Source organism: Gopherus evgoodei, chromosome 6, assembly GCF_007399415.2.
Source record: "Gopherus evgoodei ecotype Sinaloan lineage chromosome 6, rGopEvg1_v1.p, whole genome shotgun sequence".
NCBI lineage: Eukaryota > Metazoa > Chordata > Testudines > Testudinidae > Gopherus > Gopherus evgoodei.
This window is the reverse complement of record NC_044327.1, coordinates 88,677,925-88,697,047: the sequence shown is the minus strand read 5'-3', so window position 1 is coordinate 88,697,047 and position 19,123 is coordinate 88,677,925. Positions and strand designations below refer to the sequence as shown.

At 37.9% G+C, this 19,123-nt stretch overlaps 1 protein-coding gene across 3 annotated transcripts in view; it reads left to right on the top strand.

Moving 5' to 3' along the window:
• Window positions 1-19,123, top strand: part of CERT1 (ceramide transporter 1) — a 141,953-nt gene that overhangs the window by 84,414 nt on the left and 38,416 nt on the right. For all 3 annotated transcript variants that reach the window (XM_030566401.1, XM_030566399.1, XM_030566400.1), the window contains 4 exons: window positions 3,659-3,797; window positions 5,749-5,832; window positions 13,324-13,481; window positions 19,009-19,101. In XM_030566401.1, coding sequence (XP_030422261.1) covers window positions 3,659-3,797; window positions 5,749-5,832; window positions 13,324-13,481; window positions 19,009-19,101 — 474 coding nt within the window. The remainder of the gene's footprint in view (window positions 1-3,658; window positions 3,798-5,748; window positions 5,833-13,323; window positions 13,482-19,008; window positions 19,102-19,123) is intronic.

The window sequence follows — 19,123 nt, the reverse complement described above, 5'->3', positions numbered from 1 at the left end:
GAATGCTGTTCCCTTGATAGGAACATATTTGGCTTAAATGAATCGGAAAGAAATGAAGAAGAGAGGCATATTACTATTATAAATGTTTACCATTTTAGCTTTGCTGGACAATAGTTTTTGATGAGGACACAACACATTGGAAGAGTATCACAGAAAGAAAAGGGTTAGAAATTAGTCCGTATAGAGTAGGTCTGTCAATTAATTGCAGTTAACTTGTTTTGAGTTAATTACTTGAGTTAATTAAAAAAATTAATGGTGATCACCGTTTTTTAATCACGCTGTTAAACAATAACAGAATACCAACTGAAATTTATAATTTATTTTTTGGATGTTTTTCTACATTTTCAAATATTTTTTGATTTCACAGCACAAAGTGAACAGTGCTCAGTTTATATTATTTTTATTACAGATATTTGCACTGTAAAAAATAAAAGAAATAGTACTTTCATTTCACCTCTTACAAGTACTTCAGTGCAATCTCTTTATTGTGAAAGTGCAACTTACACATGTAGAATTAGATTTTTTTACGTAACTGTACTCAACAATAAAACAATGTAAAATTTTAGAGCCCCCAAGTCTACACAGTCCTACTTCTTGTTCAGCCAATCGCTAAGACAAACAAGTATGTTTGCATTTACATTTGCTTGTATGCCCTTTAATGCTTCGACCACCATTCCAGAGGGCATGCTTCTATGCTGTTGACGGGTTCTGCCTGATAATGATCCAGAGCAGTGCTGACTGATGCATGTTCATCTGAGTCAGATGCCACCAGCAGAAGATTGATTTTCTTTTCTGGGGTTCGGTTTCTGTAGTTTCCACATCAGAGTATTGCTCTTAAGACTTCTGACAGCATGTTCCACGCCTCATTCCTCTCAGATTTTTGAATGCACTTCAGATTCTTAAGCCTTGGGTCAAGTGCTATAGCTACCTTTAAAAATCTGATATTGGTGCCTTCTTTTCATTTTATCAAATCTGCAATGAAAATGTTGTTAAATCGAACAACACATGCTGAGTCATTATCAGTGACTGCCATAACATGAAATATATGGCAGAATGTGGGTAAAACCTTGGAGCAGGAGACATACAATTCTGCCCCAAGGAATTCAGTAACAAATTTAATTAAAACATTTTTTTGTAACTAGTGTCATCAGCATGGAAGCATGTCCTCTGAAATAGTGGTCTAAGCATTATGAGGCATATGAATGTTTAGCATACTTGGCACATAAACACTTCGCAATCCTGGCTACAACAGTACCATGTGAACACCTGTTCCCACTTTCAGGTGAAATTGTAAATAAGAAGCTGGCAGCGTTATCACCTGTAAATGCAAACAAACTTGTTTGTCTTAGCGCAGGGCTGAACAAGAAATAGGAACGAGTGGACTTGTGGGCTCTAAAGTATTACATTGTTTTATCGAGTGCAGTTATGTAAAAAAAACCTAATTCTGCATTTGTAAGTTGCACTTTGACAATAAACAGATTGCACTACAGTACTTGAATTATGTGAATTGAAAAATACTTTTATTTTATCTTTTTACAGTATATTATTTTTATTATACATATTTGCAAAGTGAGCACTGTACACTTTGCACTCTGTGTTATAACTGAAATCAATAAATCTGAAAATGTAGAAAACCCCCACAAATATTTAAATAAATGGCATTCTTATTGTTTAACAGTGCGATTAAAACTGTGATTTATTGTGATTTATTTTTAATTGTTTGACAGCCTTGTATAGAGTGAAGAGCTCTTATGCTGAAACTAGCAGTGTTTTTGATCAAGTATTTAATTAAGTTACGGAGGAGCTGGTAGCAGCTGAGATTTCAGTTTAACAGACGACTTAAACACTTATTTTATTAAAGTCTTCTAAGCGGCAATAAACAGAACACAGATATAAACTTTGAAGATCATTTGAGTTGTTCATGATGGCTTGATGAAAAATGGTTAATACAGAGAAAATAAGAATTCCAAAATAACCACTCATTGAAATTTTTTCTTGTCTCACCTCTTTTGGAACCCTTCTGTGAGAAATCTGAAGTACTCCAGACTTTGCTTCACATGTACCAATTACTCCAATATCAGTTATACCTGGAAAGTTTGCTAGTGTAACTAACATTTTACTTGTTTAAACATTATTAAAGCTTGCCAAGAGTAACACATCATATTTAGCAGTTATGCTGTCACTGAAGGGCACCTCCATTGTTTCCAGAGATTGTCCTACAAGATGCCCTATAGCTTAGAGGAGAGTGCCCTGGAGTGGGAGCCAGGAAACCTCAACTACCTAGTGAAGGGATTCTCAATTGTTTTCTTTTTGAGGTTCCCCCTAACGTTCTGTAAAAACTCCACAGCCTATCTGTGCCATAACAACTGTTTTTCTTCATATAAAAGCCAGGGCCAGCATTAAGGATTAGGAAGCAGGACAATTGCCTGGGGACCTGTGCCACAGGAGGCACCGGGAAACTAAGTTGTTCAGGCTTCGGCTTTAATCTTGGGTGTTGAGGCTCAGGGCCCTCAGCTGCAGTCCTGCATGGCGGGGCTTCAGCTTTCTGCCCTGGGCCCTAGCAAGTGTAACGCTGGGCATGCTTGACAGACCTCCTGAAACATGTTTGCGGTCCCACAGGGGGTCCTAGACACCTTGTTGAGAACTACTGGCCTAGTGTCTATATTTCGTGCACATAACAGCCTTTATTGTGGAATATCGGGAACACTAACTCTAAAAGGCAATTGCGTATTATAATTCAACTAACATTTTAATTCTTTTGAAACAGTTCAATATCTTTCAGTTCTGTTCATTTTCTGAATTCTATATCTCGGATCTATAAAAATGTCCAGCATTTGAAAGTAGGAACCTGTTTACCCAAGGTATAGGAGGCAATAGTCTCTTCATTTGGGACTGTGCAAGGTAAAATGAACAAAACATTAGAAAATATACTATAAGGAATATCCACAGACAAGGAAATGGACTGCGTAAACTAATACAGTAGAACCTCAGAGTTATAAATACTGTGGGAATGGAAGTTGTTCATAACTCTGAAATGTTTGTGGCTCTGAACAGAACATTATGCTGGTTCTTTCAAAAGTTTACAACTGACCGTTAACTTAATACAGCTTGGAAACTTTACTATGCAGAAGAAAAATGCTGCTTTCCCTTTTATTTTTTTAATAGTTTACATTTAACAGTACTATACCGTATTTGTTCTTTTTTTTCCATCTCTGCTGCTGCCTGATTGCATACTTCTGATTCCAAATGAGATATGTGGTTGACTGGTCAGTTTGTAACTCTGAGAATCTACTGTAAGTGCATTGGGTCTAACACCTATGACACAATAACTAGTTGCTATAAAATGCTTTAATTATTTTAACATTTATGGAATGTTATCTTAAGTATTTATAGGTAGCAGTAGCAAAGAATCCTGTGGCACCTTATAGACTAACAGACGTTTTGGAGCATGAGCTTTCGTGGGTGAATACCCACTTCCTCAGATGCATGTAATGGAAATATCCAGGGGCAGGTATATATATGTGTGCTAGCAAGCAAGCTAGAGGTAGCAGTGAGTGCTTGAAATATAACTCTTATGCTATTTTTATTTTGAATATTTATTACTTTATTTTCTATTATAAACGGTAGTGTTGCTTGAGGCTTTTTTCTGTATTTCCAGAAAGGTCACAGCTTGCGTGAGAAGCTTGCTGAAATGGAAACCTTCAGAGATATCCTCTGTAGACAGGTTGATACTTTACAGAAATATTTTGATGCCTGTGCAGATGCAGTCTCCAAGGATGAACTTCAGAGGGATAAAGGTAAATAAACTAAATAAAATTTACTTACAGTATTGTCCTCACTACAGAAAGCTACCATGTTGTGGAATCTAGTTTCAAAATAGTGGCATCCATAACAATTAAAACAGTGCAGACAGAATCAAACACTATCTAGGTATTTTAATATATTATTCACCATAGTGTGTAGTCAGCCAGACTAAATTATATGATGAGAGCATTGTTAACAATGTTGAGTGCATATTGTAATGTCCTTTTCAAAAGGTGGATTTTGACCTCACTGCCCATAACTCCAAAACTTTTAAACATATCTTAAGCTGGTAGCTTTGAACATCACTGAAGTGTCAAGATATCATCTGAGTCTGTAGCACTGAACTGTTGGTAGTTCACTTTAAAAAGATTAGCTTAAATCCACAAAAGATGGCAGTCAATCTTATTTTTCATATTGCATCCTTTATTGTGACAAATTGAAATGATACTTGGAATAATGGATTATTTCTCATATATGAGCTGCCATACTTAGGCAGTATTTGGTTGGTTAGTTTAACTAAGACAAATTGTCGTAAACCCATGAAGGCCAAGAAGTTAACAAATCACTCAAAAGAAAACTACCTTTCTTCTCTCTTCATCATTCTGAAAGTTCACAAAGTATGGTAGGCCATTCTCGTTAAATTTTCAGAAAGCGTGTTTGTGTAATTTTAGTTTAAATTTGGAGTATGAACCTTCTGATGGCAGAAATTCTACTGAAAAGTGATAACATTTCAGCAATATTGAAATTCCAATATATATTTTGCGTTTCAATCCTGCTTTAATATTAGGTTTTTTGTCAGAAGACAAACTGTTTGTCATATTAAATAAAATGTGATAATGTTTGTGTGGTGAAGTTCTGTCAGATGAGGACAGCTTTTAGCTCCATGGAGAGGGCATGGTCCAAAGTTGCTCCCATGGTAGAGACCTCTGAAATCTGTTGACTCAGGCTCCAGTTCAGCAAAACACTCGCAGAGGGCACTGAGAGCACAATTAAGGATGCTCTGCTATCCCAAATAAGTAAAGCATTTAAGCACGTGCTTAAGTGCTCTGCTTAATTGAGGTTTCAGAACATCCTTGATTGTGCTGGGAGTGCCCTCTTCTGAAACGCCCACTAGTTTTATGGCTGTGCTGTCTATCTTCAGTTCCTAGCAGAGTGGAACAAGATTGTGGACAGTGTGTGTGCGCAACCCCCCGTTTAGCAGACTTTCTGCTGATGGGGACCCCAGCAAGATCTACCTTGGAACAGTAGTACCTTGTTGCTTATTTAGTATAGTAGAAACTCAGGGTTACAAATACCTGGGGAATGAAGGCTGTAACTCAGAACAAAATGTTATGGTTGTTCTTTTAAAAGTTTACAAGTGAACATTGACTTAATACAGCTTTGAGACTTTACTATGCAGAAGAAAAATGTTGCTTTTGATATCTTATTTTAAATGAAATAAGCACAGAAACAGTTGCCTTGCCAAATCCTTTTTTTTAAAACTTCCCCTTTATTGTTTTAGTAATTTATGTTTAACTCAGTACTGTACTGTATAATATTTGGGATTTTTTGTTTGGGTTTTTTTTGTTTTTGTGTCTGCTGCCTGTTCGTGTACATCAGATTCCAAATGAGGTGTGCGGTTGACTGATCAGTTCGTGACTCTGGCATTCATAACTCTGAGACTCTATAAGAATAGAGAAAGAAGGAAAACAATTCAGTATTTTACACTGGACTCCAATTATGTTTCTGTCACTGTTGAGCAAATTATGGCCTCAGGCGACAGAGTCTAAAAGTTTCCTATGCAAAATTAAAGTAACTTTAGAAGTATTTATTAATAAGGAAATACTGATCAACCATCCAAATGCTACGGTAATACTTTCCTGCTCATTAAGAATTTGAAAAGAACCCTTTTCTGTCATTGTATGTCTTAGCTAGATGCAAATAATCTCTCTCTCTCAAATTTAGTGGTTGAAGATGATGAAGATGATTTTCCTACAATGCGTTCTGATGGGGATTTCTTGCATAATAGTAATGGCAGTAAGGAAAAATGTAAGTACATCTAAATTTGCATTAACTCAAGTTTCCTCTAGATATAGGTTATTCCAATTATTCCTATCTTATAGAAAGTATAGTGACAAGCCTGGTGTATAAATCTAGAACAGTGGTTCTCAATGTGGGCCCTTGCAGCCTAGTCAACACACAGCTGCAGATGATGTGACATCCTCAGGACCATACAGGTAGTATATATATTGTGTTGATGTGGCCCACGGTGGTAAATAGGTTGAGAACCGCTGATACAGATAGTTATAACTTTCTGCTTGCTTTGCAAATGAACAGCTTAATGATATGCATAGGAATGGTAACTGTTCATACACACTGATGAAACCATTTTAAATCTGTAACTTCACTAGTCAATTACAGAGTCAAGGCTCTCTGAGTCACATGTCAGTATTCTGCTAACATTCGCCAGCTGTTTTTGTGAATCTCACTCTGGAATATTGAATACTAAAGGCTGCACATAAATGTTAATGTTGTGAGCCTGACCGCTTCAAATTTCCTGTTGTGCCTAACTGCAGGTCTGCACTGCAAACTCTTGCTGGCAATACGATGTTGGCTGGAGTATGATCAGGTGTATTTTATGACTGAAATAGCTGTGCCAGCAAAACCCCTAATGTGGATGCAGCTTATGGGCAAAACTGTGCTTTTGCCAGTATAGCTTATTTCACTTGGGAGGAGGGAGGGAGTGGAGGGGACATTGGAATAAGCTATGCCAACAAAAGTGAAGTTTTGCCCATATAAGATACATTCATACTAGGAGCGATTTGCTGGTAGAGCATACCAGTAAAGCGCTGTTGTCATAGACCTGGTCTAATAGTGGTGCTGTTTGCCTAAATCACCGTTCTGTAAGGGGCTTGCTGATGGGAGACACAATGAGGCCAGCTAAAGTGTATCAGTCTTATCTTCTGGGTTTCCTGTAGTATAATAATTCTTAACCACTTAATGAATCTTTCTTTAATACCCCACATTAAAGTTGATAAATTGAGTCAAATTTCTTCTGCTTTCTATTTTTATGATCACAGCACCTACTGTATATGTGCAGGAAGTTTGAATAAGCGTTTGAGTCTTGCTGTTCTAGAAACTTTCAAAAGTTTGTCCTGCTTCTGCTACTTATGCAAGTAAATGCCAAAAATTTGTCTGTAATTTCCAGTGCTTTTCTTTTGCTCACTGGTCTGAAATTGCAATGTACTCAGCCCCTTCATTTGTGAGTGTCTTTTTTTAACATTGTCCAACTGAGTTGGCATTGATTGATTCTCAAGGGGTTCCATGTAGTACTCCTTGGCTAATAGATTGGTGGTTGCAACACTGAATCTTAAGATTTTTTGAAGTAAAGCAGGGAAAGAAAATATGATGGCTATTTAGAGGCTCCCATTGAACATGGAGTCTCCAGAAAATTGCATTTATCAAAATAGTTTTTATATATATACCTTTGCAACATTATACTAGAAAAAATTAATTTGACCCAAATAATTTATTTGCCTGAGAGGTATCAGAAAATTTTGATATTCTCATGTTTCTCCTGTTTTACAGTCTCTGTTATCAAGATCTGTTTAATTACAAACGTTCTTTTTAGCGGGCTAGGTGGAACCTCTTTTGAGGAAAAATGGAAGAAGGACCCTGTCAAAACAAATTTATTAGCCATAGAAGTCATCGAGCAAGATAAAGCAAATTAAAGCGCTTCTTCAACTGAGTAGATTACACTACTAATCTGGCAACCAAATTAATGTTACGCTTTTTAATATATCGTAGTGTAGTTGTGGTGTAACTCTAAACTAGGGGAAACAATGGATACACTCTGTAAGAGGAAATGGAGGAGGAATAAATATATATGCATGCTTAAGCTTTCCACAGTGTAGAAGTTTTTCACTATTTCGCAACAAAATGCTTGAATAATTTTTATCTGAAATGTAAAATGTTTTAGCTTCAGGTTCTATTTGCTTATATTTGGGTGGAAGGAAAAAAAATCAAGGTAGAATTTTGATCATAGATGCCCTTTATGTTAATATTTTGGTAGGAGACTCTAAAGCAGGGGTTCTCAAACTGGGAGTCAGGACCTGGGAGGTCACGAGCTGTCAGCCTCCACCCCAACCCCCGCTTTGCCTCCAGCATTTATAATGGTGTTAAATTAAAAATACTTTTTTATATATTTATATGGGGGGGGGGTCACACTCAGAGGCTTGCTATGTGAAAAGAGTCACCAGTACAAACATTTGAGAACCACTGCTATAAAGTTTTATATGCAGTTGTGTTTGGAAGCTTTTGTATGGTGGCAAATGCATTTTTAATGATCTGAAACAGTTGCTACTGAACACAATAGCTATTTATTAAAAGGTCGATTGAATACAAAAATCCTAGCACACCACCTTGATTAGATTAAACTATTCTGTTTTACCAAAGAAAGTAGTTTTCTTTCCATCTCACTTCTATCAATATAAACTATCATCATGGAATTAACATTCATCAACTGCATTTTTAGGCCCTGTCTGCATTTACGTGTTTGTTAGTATTGATATTCCGATAGAATTATACTAACAACACCCACACCCCCAGTGAAGACACAGCTTATACTAGCAAGAGTACTTTTGCCAGTATAGTTTAAAATAGTTTCCTGCATAGAATAATCTGCATCTATGCTAGAGCATTTACCGACATAGCTGTGTTGGTTAACGGTATGATTGTCCCCACACACATTCAAAACTGACATAGTTATACTGGCAAAACTTTTAAGTGTAAATAGACCAAGCCTACTGTCCCTATCCTCCTCATCCTATAGAGAAAAACCTTGCTGTTGAGACCAATGAGAGAGATTTAGGGTGGATCCCACAATATTGGAAAAAGCCTTCTCCAGTGCCACTTGAATGCAGAGGAGTCATTTGCAATGGGACAAGTGGGACAGTTGCCCACTTTACCATGTTTTGTCCCCCCCTGAGTTTTCGTAGGTCTGTATGCTCCATTGTCTTCCTTTTTTGCCCTCCCCTCCTCCCCAACTTTGCAGGATATAATATAACATATAATGTTCTATATGTTGATGCAACTTTGCATCCCAGAATTTTTCTGATATGGTGCCATTGCTTGCAAGCTGATGTTTCTCACATGAAAGTGTAAGCTGTAATGTTGGCTAAACTCAGGGAGATAAAACTCTACTCAGGGAGATACAAACTCTAACTAATTTCACTGCATTATACATTTTAAAAGGGTGATGTGGCTTTGTCAAATTGTATAATATTGAGGGATGATGTAGGAGTTACACCTTAATCAGTAATCCTGTTTCTTTGTATCTGCATTTCAGGGAGATATTTCCTATATAAACTAGACTGTGATGTATGGGACAGCCTATTATGAAATCCACCCCACATTTTGTTTGTGTTTTAATGTGTGCATCTGGTTGTACTGGGACTGAAAAATGTAGAAATGATTCTTTCAGCATTTCTTGTTTTTATGTTGATATCATTTGAAATTCATGTTAAATCATGTTCCTTTATAAAAGTTTACCAAAATAGCCAATTTTAATTCTTCTTTAAGAACAGTTGTAATCAATAGGTCTCAAAGTATAATTGTAAATGGAGAATCACTGACCAGTTGTATTTCTAGTGCGGTCCCACAGGGATCAGTTCTTGGCTTTGTTACTTAACATTTTTATCAAAGACCTGGAAAAAAACAAACCATCACTGATAAAGTTTGCAGATGGCACAAAAATTGAGGGAGTAATAAATAATGTAGAGGACAGAACAATGATAAAGAGCAATGTGGATCACTTGTTAAGCTGGGCGCAGGCTTAACAATATGCAATTTAATATGGCTAAATGTAAATGTCTGCATCTAGGAACAAAGAATGTAAGCCATAATTAGGTATCCTAGGAAGGCATGATTCTGGAAAAGACTTGGGGGGTGGAGGTGGATAATCAGCTGAATGTGAGCTCCCAGTGTGACATTCTGGCCAAATGAGCTAATGTGATCTATGGGTACATAAACAGGAATCTTGAATAGGAGTAGAGAGGTTATTTTACCTCTTTATTTAGCACTGGTGTGACCACTGCTGGAATAATGTGTCCAGTTCTGGCATCCACAGTTCAAAAGGATATTGATAAATTGGAGAGGATTCCGAGAAGAGCCATGAGAATGATTAAAAAATTAGAAAACATGGCTCTTGGTAAACTCAGAACTCAATCTAGTTAGCTTAACAAAGAGAAGGTTAAGGGATGACTTGATTATAATCTGTAACTACATGGGGAACAAATATTTAATAGTGGGCTCTATCATCTAACAGAGAAAGGTATACCATGATTCAATAGCTGGAAGTCGAAGCTAGACAAATTCGGACTGGAAATAAGGCATATGTTTTTAAGTGCTGTAATTAACCTTAAAAACAATTTACCAACAGTCTTAGTGGCTTATCCATCACTAGCATTTTTTAAATCGAGATTGAGTGTTTTTCTAAAATATGGTCTAGAAATTATTTGGGGGGAAGTTCTGTCACCTGTGTTAGAAGCTCAGACTGGATGATTGCAATAGTCCCTTCTGGCCTTGGAATGTATGAATCTATGAAATTACATGCAGTATATTATTGGTACCTGATATATCGGCTGTAGTTTAGGTCACAAAGCAGTTACTGCTATAATCCTTTGCTTTTGTATGCTTGTAACTTTCCAAAATGGTCACCTTGTGTGACTGAAATTTTCCGTGCTTGGCACTGCCCAAAGATGGGGTAGTCTGAGTGAAAATTATTCATCTGCCTCTTATGGGCAAGTGGGGAAAGTACTTTTCCCATTGTGTATTTAAAAACAAAAATGCGGGCTTTATCAGTGTATTGTATTAACACCTAGAGGCCTTAACAGAGATTAAGGCCCCTTTATGCTAGGTGCTGCACAGACTAATAAGAAACTATCCCTGCTCTGAAGAGCTTATTTAATTAGACAGGCAAAGGGTGGGAAAGAGGAAGTATTATCCCCTTTTTAACTGATTGGGAACTGTGGCACAGAAAGATTTAAGTGACTTGTCTGAGGTCACACAAGGGATCTGTGGCAGAACCACGACAGTAACCCAGAGTACCTGAGTCTCAGTCCTGTGCCTTAACCACAATTTCTCTAATCACAATTTTTAATGGGGCTTCAATAAAAACAGCTGAAGATTTGAAAATTAATATGGATGTTGTCCTCATTGTGGACTAGTACCTTCATTTGGTTTCAGGGACAGTATTATAATATGAAGTGGAAAAATAATTTTTGAGCAAGTTAATATCTAAGAGCCTAATAAGGCCTCTACCCTCCATCTGACATTACTACAAGCATTTTCCCTTCCTGACCTAATCAGGCATCTTTGGCAGAGACAAGCAGTTGGGATAGTTTTCATCAGGAAGACTGCAAGTGCTTATTGAAAATAGACCCAATCTCTTCCCACCACTGTTCAGACCTGAACATAAAGAGCAGGAGAAGTTGTAGATTATCATGATTTTGGATCTTTGCAGAATTTGTTGCATTCCTATTATGATTTAATATTGTTGATATGGCCTAAAAATCAGGAAGTCCATAATAGTCACTCAATTTTTCTATGAAACAAGGCAGTACGGCCTCCTCCCTAATCCCTCTTTTTCAGTACTTCCTATTGCTCTCTGAATTCAGTTCTAAATTGCTATTGATTTTCATTGCTCTCAGTGAACCCACTGCACCATTCGCTTGCTTGCTCACTCTGCTGTTCCAGTCTTGACCTCCTTTTCGTTCTTTCACCAGTATTCTCCAAAGGTGGCGGGAGAGAATGAGGGAGGTTCTGGCTTTTGCTCAGAGCTTATCTGCACCATATGATAAAGTGCCCTAGGCTGTTTTGATTTCTAAAGTGTATAAAAGCACGGTGCATTAATTTGTCCGTGTAGATCCTGCTGGTGTGCATGAAATGTTCCCTAGTGCACTTTAATGTAACAGCACTGTGTTATAGCATACTAGGGAACATTTAGTGTGTTTTAACATTAGTGCTATTATGTTAAAGCGCACTAGGGAACATTTAGTATGCACTCACAGGGTCTACACAAGTCAATTCAATGCACAGTACATTTGTGGGCTTTAGAAATCACAGCCCCATAGTGGGCATTACCCCACCTTGTAGACAAAGCTTCACTGTCCCTGTGGAACAATATTTTCTCCTTACACAACTTTCTTTTCTCCTGTCTCTCCTAAAATTAAATGATATTTCTCTCTTATTCAACATGGAGTATGTTTTGTTATCTGTATGAGAATACAATTTATTTTCACATCGCAATTTGTGTAGATTAGGGTATTTGAAGCCTTTGATTTATACTTAATGATTGGAGGACTTGAAGCTATATATAATCTTTAACTCTCTCTTCAAAAAGCTTTTTCTTATTGTTAAAGGAGGGAGTCCTAAGTGTGTCTAGAGCATTAGACCACTCATTGAGACCATGTGACACTGTCCGTCCATTCCCCCTGACCGTGTTTGCAGTTTACCATTAGAGAACAGCAATTACCTCTAGATAATTTGTATTTTTTACTTGAACAGCTTACCCAGTTTAAAGCATTAGCTCAGTCTGTCAGGCAAATACGTGTTACATAGGTTTATACAAACATTCTTCTGTTTTAAAAATTCATAAAATCTAACTTGGATGCAAAGTAAATAATATTGTGACAAACTGACAAAGACCAGAAGATGAATGTTATTGCTGGACAGTAGATCTTTAGCTTGTTCAATTATGAGTTACTTTCTCATCTAACTGTATTAGTTTTAAAAGGGGAGTTGCTTGTGCTTTCTAGTATTTTGTGGCGTTACATGTGCTGTATTTAATGCACTATTTTGTCACCCTTTGTATGAGCTTGATGTGTTAAGTACTTTTTTTTTCTGTCACATTTTTAAGTGATTTGTTTAAATAATCTTAGCAACAGATGGCTTGGCTGGCAGCCTGAAGTATTTGAAACTACAGAACCCGCTGTACTTAAGGAGAATTCAACACATTTGCTATAATGGTTACCTTTGAAAGATAATATATTTTACTTCATTATTACTATTTTTAAAAAACTCAGTCATCTATTTAAAGCCACTTCAATGTTCCATTTTGGGTATGATTGCATTTTAAAATTGTTGCTTTTTCAATACGTTATTAGTTAAATTTTAAGGTTGTTCTGTTTTAATTAGACCCCACTTCAAGCTGTCAATGTGCTATTGTTAAAAAGTATTACCTCTCCCTACACCCACATGATTTGCTGAGTAATATAGCATAGCAAGTAGACTTGGGGAAATACACTACAGTAAGATGAAGCTGAAGGAATGCATTCCTGCCTTTGAGCTTCTTTCCTGCTCCTATGGATAGCTGGGAATTATTGGTCGCCTTTATTTTTATTTTTTTTAATGAACTTCACACTGGTTAGCTTAAAAACCTCTTTAGACAGCTGGCTGTAATCTAAGGCATATGTGGTATAGTATTCATTTGAGTTACTAAGGTGGGTATGAGAGTGAATGAATCTTATCTGTTTGTTTTAGTATTTCCACATGTAACACCCAAAGGAATTAATGGCATAGACTTTAAAGGGGAAGCTATAACTTTCAAGGCAACTACTGCTGGAATCCTAGCTACACTTTCTCATTGTATTGAACTCATGGTAAAACGTGAGGAGAGCTGGCAAAAAAGACTGGATAAGGTAAGAGATTTCCCTTTTATTTTGCTACTACAGTAGATCAGATTGCTTTCATTTAACCTTAAACTTCAGTTGTGATGAGAATGTTAACTTGCATTCCTATTCCATGAAGTTAAATAGAAACATTAAGGATGTAAATTAACTAGATGAAACTAGGCAAATACCAAAGGTTCATCCTTGGTGTGCAGATCATATAGCACGTCATACATCCTGTGTAGTCTTCTACCCACACTTTGTTCCACAGACTGTTCCTAAATTTAATTGTTTTTAAATTTAGAGATGAGCTAGCAGGTCTCCGTAACAATAGGCATATTTTGTGCAACTTCCTAAAAGAAAGACCAGTTGCTTTTCTTTATAAAGTACTCTACAAATCTGTAGTACTGTGTTAATTGTAATGATAAAGGTTGGTGGCATTTTGTGGGGTGCTCTTTTACTATTTTAAAATACTGTCTAAGTATATGGTGTGATTAATATGCCTGTTGAAAACCAAGTAATTTCTAAATGCTGATGAATCAAATCTTACAGTAATTAGGGAAGCAACTTTAAAGAGAGAGAACAGCACTGCCCTCCCTGGAGATACACATTAATGGCAGTAGTGGTTCATGATGAATCTGTTCAATGACCATGAATACCACCAAAGTCTAGAAGAGACAGGGATAATCTCTTCTCCTTTCAGATGAAGTTGCTGGAAGTGTGTTGCTACCACTTAATGTATTGATTCCCAGGGCCCAGCCTTCACTGTGATTGGTTTACCTTATGTGCAGTTCTGTAGTCATTTGGCACCTCTTGTTTGAATTTAGTATGTAACCATACTGTGCATCATGTGATCTCTCAGGTCTTACCTCAGTTTGTATAGCATGCTGACATATTAAATTCATATTTCATATACAGGAGGACCCCATAAAGGAGGCAGACCATGTCCAGACCTTAATTCTGATCTCCTCACTCCAGTCTTCCCACGCAGCAGATCTAAGCCCCAACCCACTGCCAGCCACAACTCAGATCTTCAAATCCACTGGGATTTTGTTACGTTATCTGCCACTGCTTGGACCATAGTTGGAGTAGTCTCTAAGTCCTGGGATCTTCTGGGAGATTTCTTCTTAGGCCAGTCCAAGCTTAGTGTAGAATATGGATTTTAAAAAATAAGGTGTTTTTTCTAGAACATAGCTTTACAAATGACATTTTGTAAAAGAAACTGGATGTTGTTTAGCATGGATATAACATCCAACTTGTGTGCATATTTTAACACTGATATAACTTTTGTGAAGATAATTTTGCTGTTGCTGCTGGTAAAAAGCACTGTCAACTTGTAGTTTATTAGCTTGATTAGGACCTCTGATTAGTTAAATGTTCTATAATCCTTACAATCCTGTAATTAACTTCAGTCTCCTCATCCCTCTGCCTTACATGAATTAGAAATGTTTCATACTGAAAGCAATGAAAATGTAATTAACCTATGAGTGAACGGAAAATCGCTTTTAATTAATTTGGTTTGATTTATCCTCCAAGTTTAATATATAGACTACAAAAACTGAATTTCATTTTAATAAAATTGAATTATATAAGGAAAAGAAAAAGGAGTAAGCAAGGAAATAAATATCTACGTAGTCTCCAGCATCTAATCTTTTGTCTGCCCCATGCTAAACCATGTTGATGCCTTAATTCTTCAAGCGTCTTCTGCATGTTCATTCCCTGGGGATATGGGTAGACTGCTACAGCTGCATGGTAGAACCTACCATTATCAGTGCCTGTAACAATGTTAGATCACTCATGCTATCCCTTTTGCCCCTCCTCCAGCATTTGACTATGTTCTGGGGGCAGGGCTATAAAAGGGGGTGCAGCAACGGTTGCTGACTCCGTTCTTTCCAGCTGCTGACTCAAATGGACATGAATCTTCTTTGGATTTCCTTGATCCATAGAGTTTTAGATAAGAGCCTTGTTCCTTTTGTATGTACAATTAATTAGTGTTAATTGTTAGTATAGTTAGTGTCAACATGGGCATTGATGGCAGATCTGAAGACAGACACACAGACTCTCGAGATGCACATCACACCCCAGGGTCTTTCCTGCATTGGATGCCTACACTCAGAGTTTGAAGTGTTTAAGAGAGGACCATTCTCCGTATGTGATAGCTTTACCCCACATGCCAGAAAAGAGAGGTAGAATAGATTCCAAGCTCTCTTACTAGAAGAAGCATTATCTATCAAATCTTATGGATCAGAAATTTCTTAAGCTTCTGGGGAAAAAAAGACTAGAGGCCTGAATTGGAACAGAGCACTTCCAGTTCCAGAAAGACAACAGTGCTGAAACTGCCATCCTCTGCACTGAGCTCTGGTTCTAAGATGACTGAGCTCTCATTAGCTAACTCTTTGGACCCAGTTCCAAGAAGGTACAATTTATGACTGAAACAGGTTTCTTTTTTGTATGAAACTATGCTTGAGGCTCCTATGGATCTGGGACCCTTGGTTCTGAAGAAAAAGAAGACCAAGATTAAACACCTTTTGGTGCCTCTGAAGATTTTCCATTGAGATGAGTCGTTGGATCCTTCAGATTATGGACTTGTGGATCCAAGCCTTTTAGGGATCCAAACATTAAGGACTCTATATCATGAGAACGTTCCCATGCAATGGGTCCAGGAAGGCAGTTGGATCAGAGTATCTCATCATTTCCAGTTACCTCTATTGTTACTGCACAAGTTCATTCAGAACCATGTCCCTTGGATCCTTTCAATTCCTCACCAGTTTTGGGGAACTGTACAAGAACTCTGCTCAGCTCCTTCCACCAGATAAGTGACAGAAAGGAGAGATTTTATCACATGGGTCTGCAGACATTTTGCCATCACCCAGGGCCCCTGTTGGGTGGTTTGAGAATAAATTGTTCCCTTTGTCTTTGTAGCAGAGCCTTCCTTCAGTTGTATCTCCTATAATTTCTCTGTCAGTCCAGGATGGTTCTGCATTCAGAAGAGCTGGATCAGGCTGTCTATCCAGAAACTGAGTCATTACCTTTACTTTCTAAGAAACATTTTTCTGAGGTAGACTATCACAAACTTCCTTATCATCCTGATTATGACATGATACCAGACTAGAACAATTGGCAGGATGCCATGGTTATACTGGCTGACTCCAGAGTTTCCCTATCAATCCTTTTTAAGATCTACATCTTAATTTTCATGTCAAGGTAGTGGTGCCTCTACAAATATGAAAAAATTGGATCCTAGACAGTGGGATCCTTAAGTGAAAGATAAGTCACCCACTGTTGTTCCTGACACGCTATAAATAGGAGAAGAGGAGGGAGATTCACCTCGTCAAATGAATATTTAGCATCATGAACAGGAGTTAGCTGCAGACTCCTTTCCTGATGAAAATGTTGGTGTCCTTTCAGCTTCATCTCTTTCTGAAGATGCTAGTCAATTTCAGGAAGTAATCAATAGAATGGTTAATATTTTAAACATACTATCTGTGGCAGTAGAGGAAGCTCCCCATCCTGTCCCTGATATCCTTGGTACTAATCTTCTAACAAGGTATATTCTTGCCCCATCTTGGAAGGCCTCTGGCAGCCAGGGATATCAGTATGGAATAATCTATTATCCTCTCGACCACTATCTATCTTTTTTTAAAAAAAAACCACTCTGCATTGTTGCAGCCAGAACAAAGGATATTTACATTGTACTTTTAATGACAGAGAAGGGAAAAGACTAGATTCTTTGGGAAGAAAACTCTTTTCTTCCACTTCTCTGATCATAAGGATCACTATTCTATCAGGCTGTCATGGCTAGGTACCAATTTCATCATTTGGACGTAATTGCACTTTTTAAAAAATATTCCTGAAATGCATCAAAAATTAGTTAGTACCCCTGTCAAAGGACAGAATATGGCTAAGTACACTCTGATGGAATTCTCTGAAGTCTTGGTTTCAAGATCAGCAGCCACTGCCATAACTCTTTGCAGACACACATGGTTATGTTCTTCCTTTCTTCCCTTTGAAACAAATTCAAAAATTGAGGATCTTCCATTTGTGCGCAGGGCTGCCCCGGGGGGTGGGGGGGGCGGCAAGTGGGGCAATTTGCCCCAGTCCCCAAGGGGCCCCCACGAGAGTTTTTTAGGGGCCCTGGAGTGGGGTCCTTCACTCGCTCCAGGGGCCCCAGAAAACTCTCGTGGGGCCGAGGCCCCCAGAGCTTTTTCTGCTCCAGGTCTTCGCCAGTGTGGGGTCCTTCTGCCCCGGAGTGAAAGAACCCCCCGCCGCTGAATTACTGCCGAAGACCCTGTGCTTTGGTGGCGGGTCCTGGAGCGGAAGGACCCCCCAGCCACCGAATCATTGCCGAAGCGGGGGCTCCCCATTGCCAAAGACCCCAGGCCCCCTGAATCTTATGGGCAGCCCTGTTTGTGAGAAATGGCCTCTTCAGTTCTAAAATGGACAAAGTGTTAGAGAAAATGAAAGATGAGATCAATGGCTAGGACTTCGGGTTTTTGCAATCCTTTAAAATAAGAAATCTTGCACCTGCCTTTAGATATCAGACAATACTATCCACCTTTCTTTGTTGTCTTCAAATTATACTCTGAAAATTTCAGTATCTACAGCAGCATTCTACTGCTTCTCAACCACAATATGTTGAAAGTGATCCTGCAAACCAGTCTCGGATCCTCCCTCCCCTTTTGGGAACCATCTGTCTCATTTTAATATGTTGCAAAACATGACCACAGATGGGTTTGAACATAATAAAAAAAAGTTTTATACCATTTAGTTTGAGGATGCCCCCTTCTTTTCTTGGTTCCCTCTCTTGAGAAACTATTAAGAACAGAAATTCACTCTCTTTTACTAAAGGAAGTAATAGAGGTCTTAGTAAATCTCAAATCTTGGCGTTGTCTCTCATTATTAGTAGCCCCAAAGACGAATGGAGTTGTACCTCTGATCTATAGAGAGAGAGAGAGGTTTGCAGCTCTCAATCTCAAGGATGTTTATTTCTATATTTTAATACAGCCATTAGAAGAAACTTTCAGTTCTCCCTAGGGCAGGACCATTTTCAATACAAATATGGTGGAATGTACAAACTTTTCGTACACCATCATTTTGAAGGCTAGAATAATGAACTACAAACATAAGCTGTAGTGTGTACCTAGCCTATGTTGGTTTAAGTTATGTCACTCAGATGTGTGAATGAGCCACCACCCTGTGCAACGTAAATTAAACCAACCTAAGTGCTGGTATGGACAGGGCTATATCTCCCGCCGACATAGCTACCACTTCTTGCAAAGACTGGAGTAATTAAGTTGACACGAGAGCTCTCTCCTGTTGGCTTAGAGCATCTGCACTTGTTAGCTCTTAAGTGTAGCCATAGCCATAGTGTATATACATCTATATATAAATAATATTAATAAATGTCCACACTGCCACAAATGTTCAAAAAAGTGAAATTAAAACATGGTGAGGAGGAACCCCATAACATTTTTTAACGTGATTATCCATCTTTTGTCATACTTTCTCATAATGTTTGTCTGATTAATAGCTTCAAAATCTGGTTATGTTCTTACAGGAAATTGAGAAAAGGAGAAGAATAGAAGAAGCATACAAAAATGCCATGACGGAACTTAAGAAAAAGTGCCATTTTGGAGGGCCAGACTATGAGGTATGAATTAAGCTTATTTCTT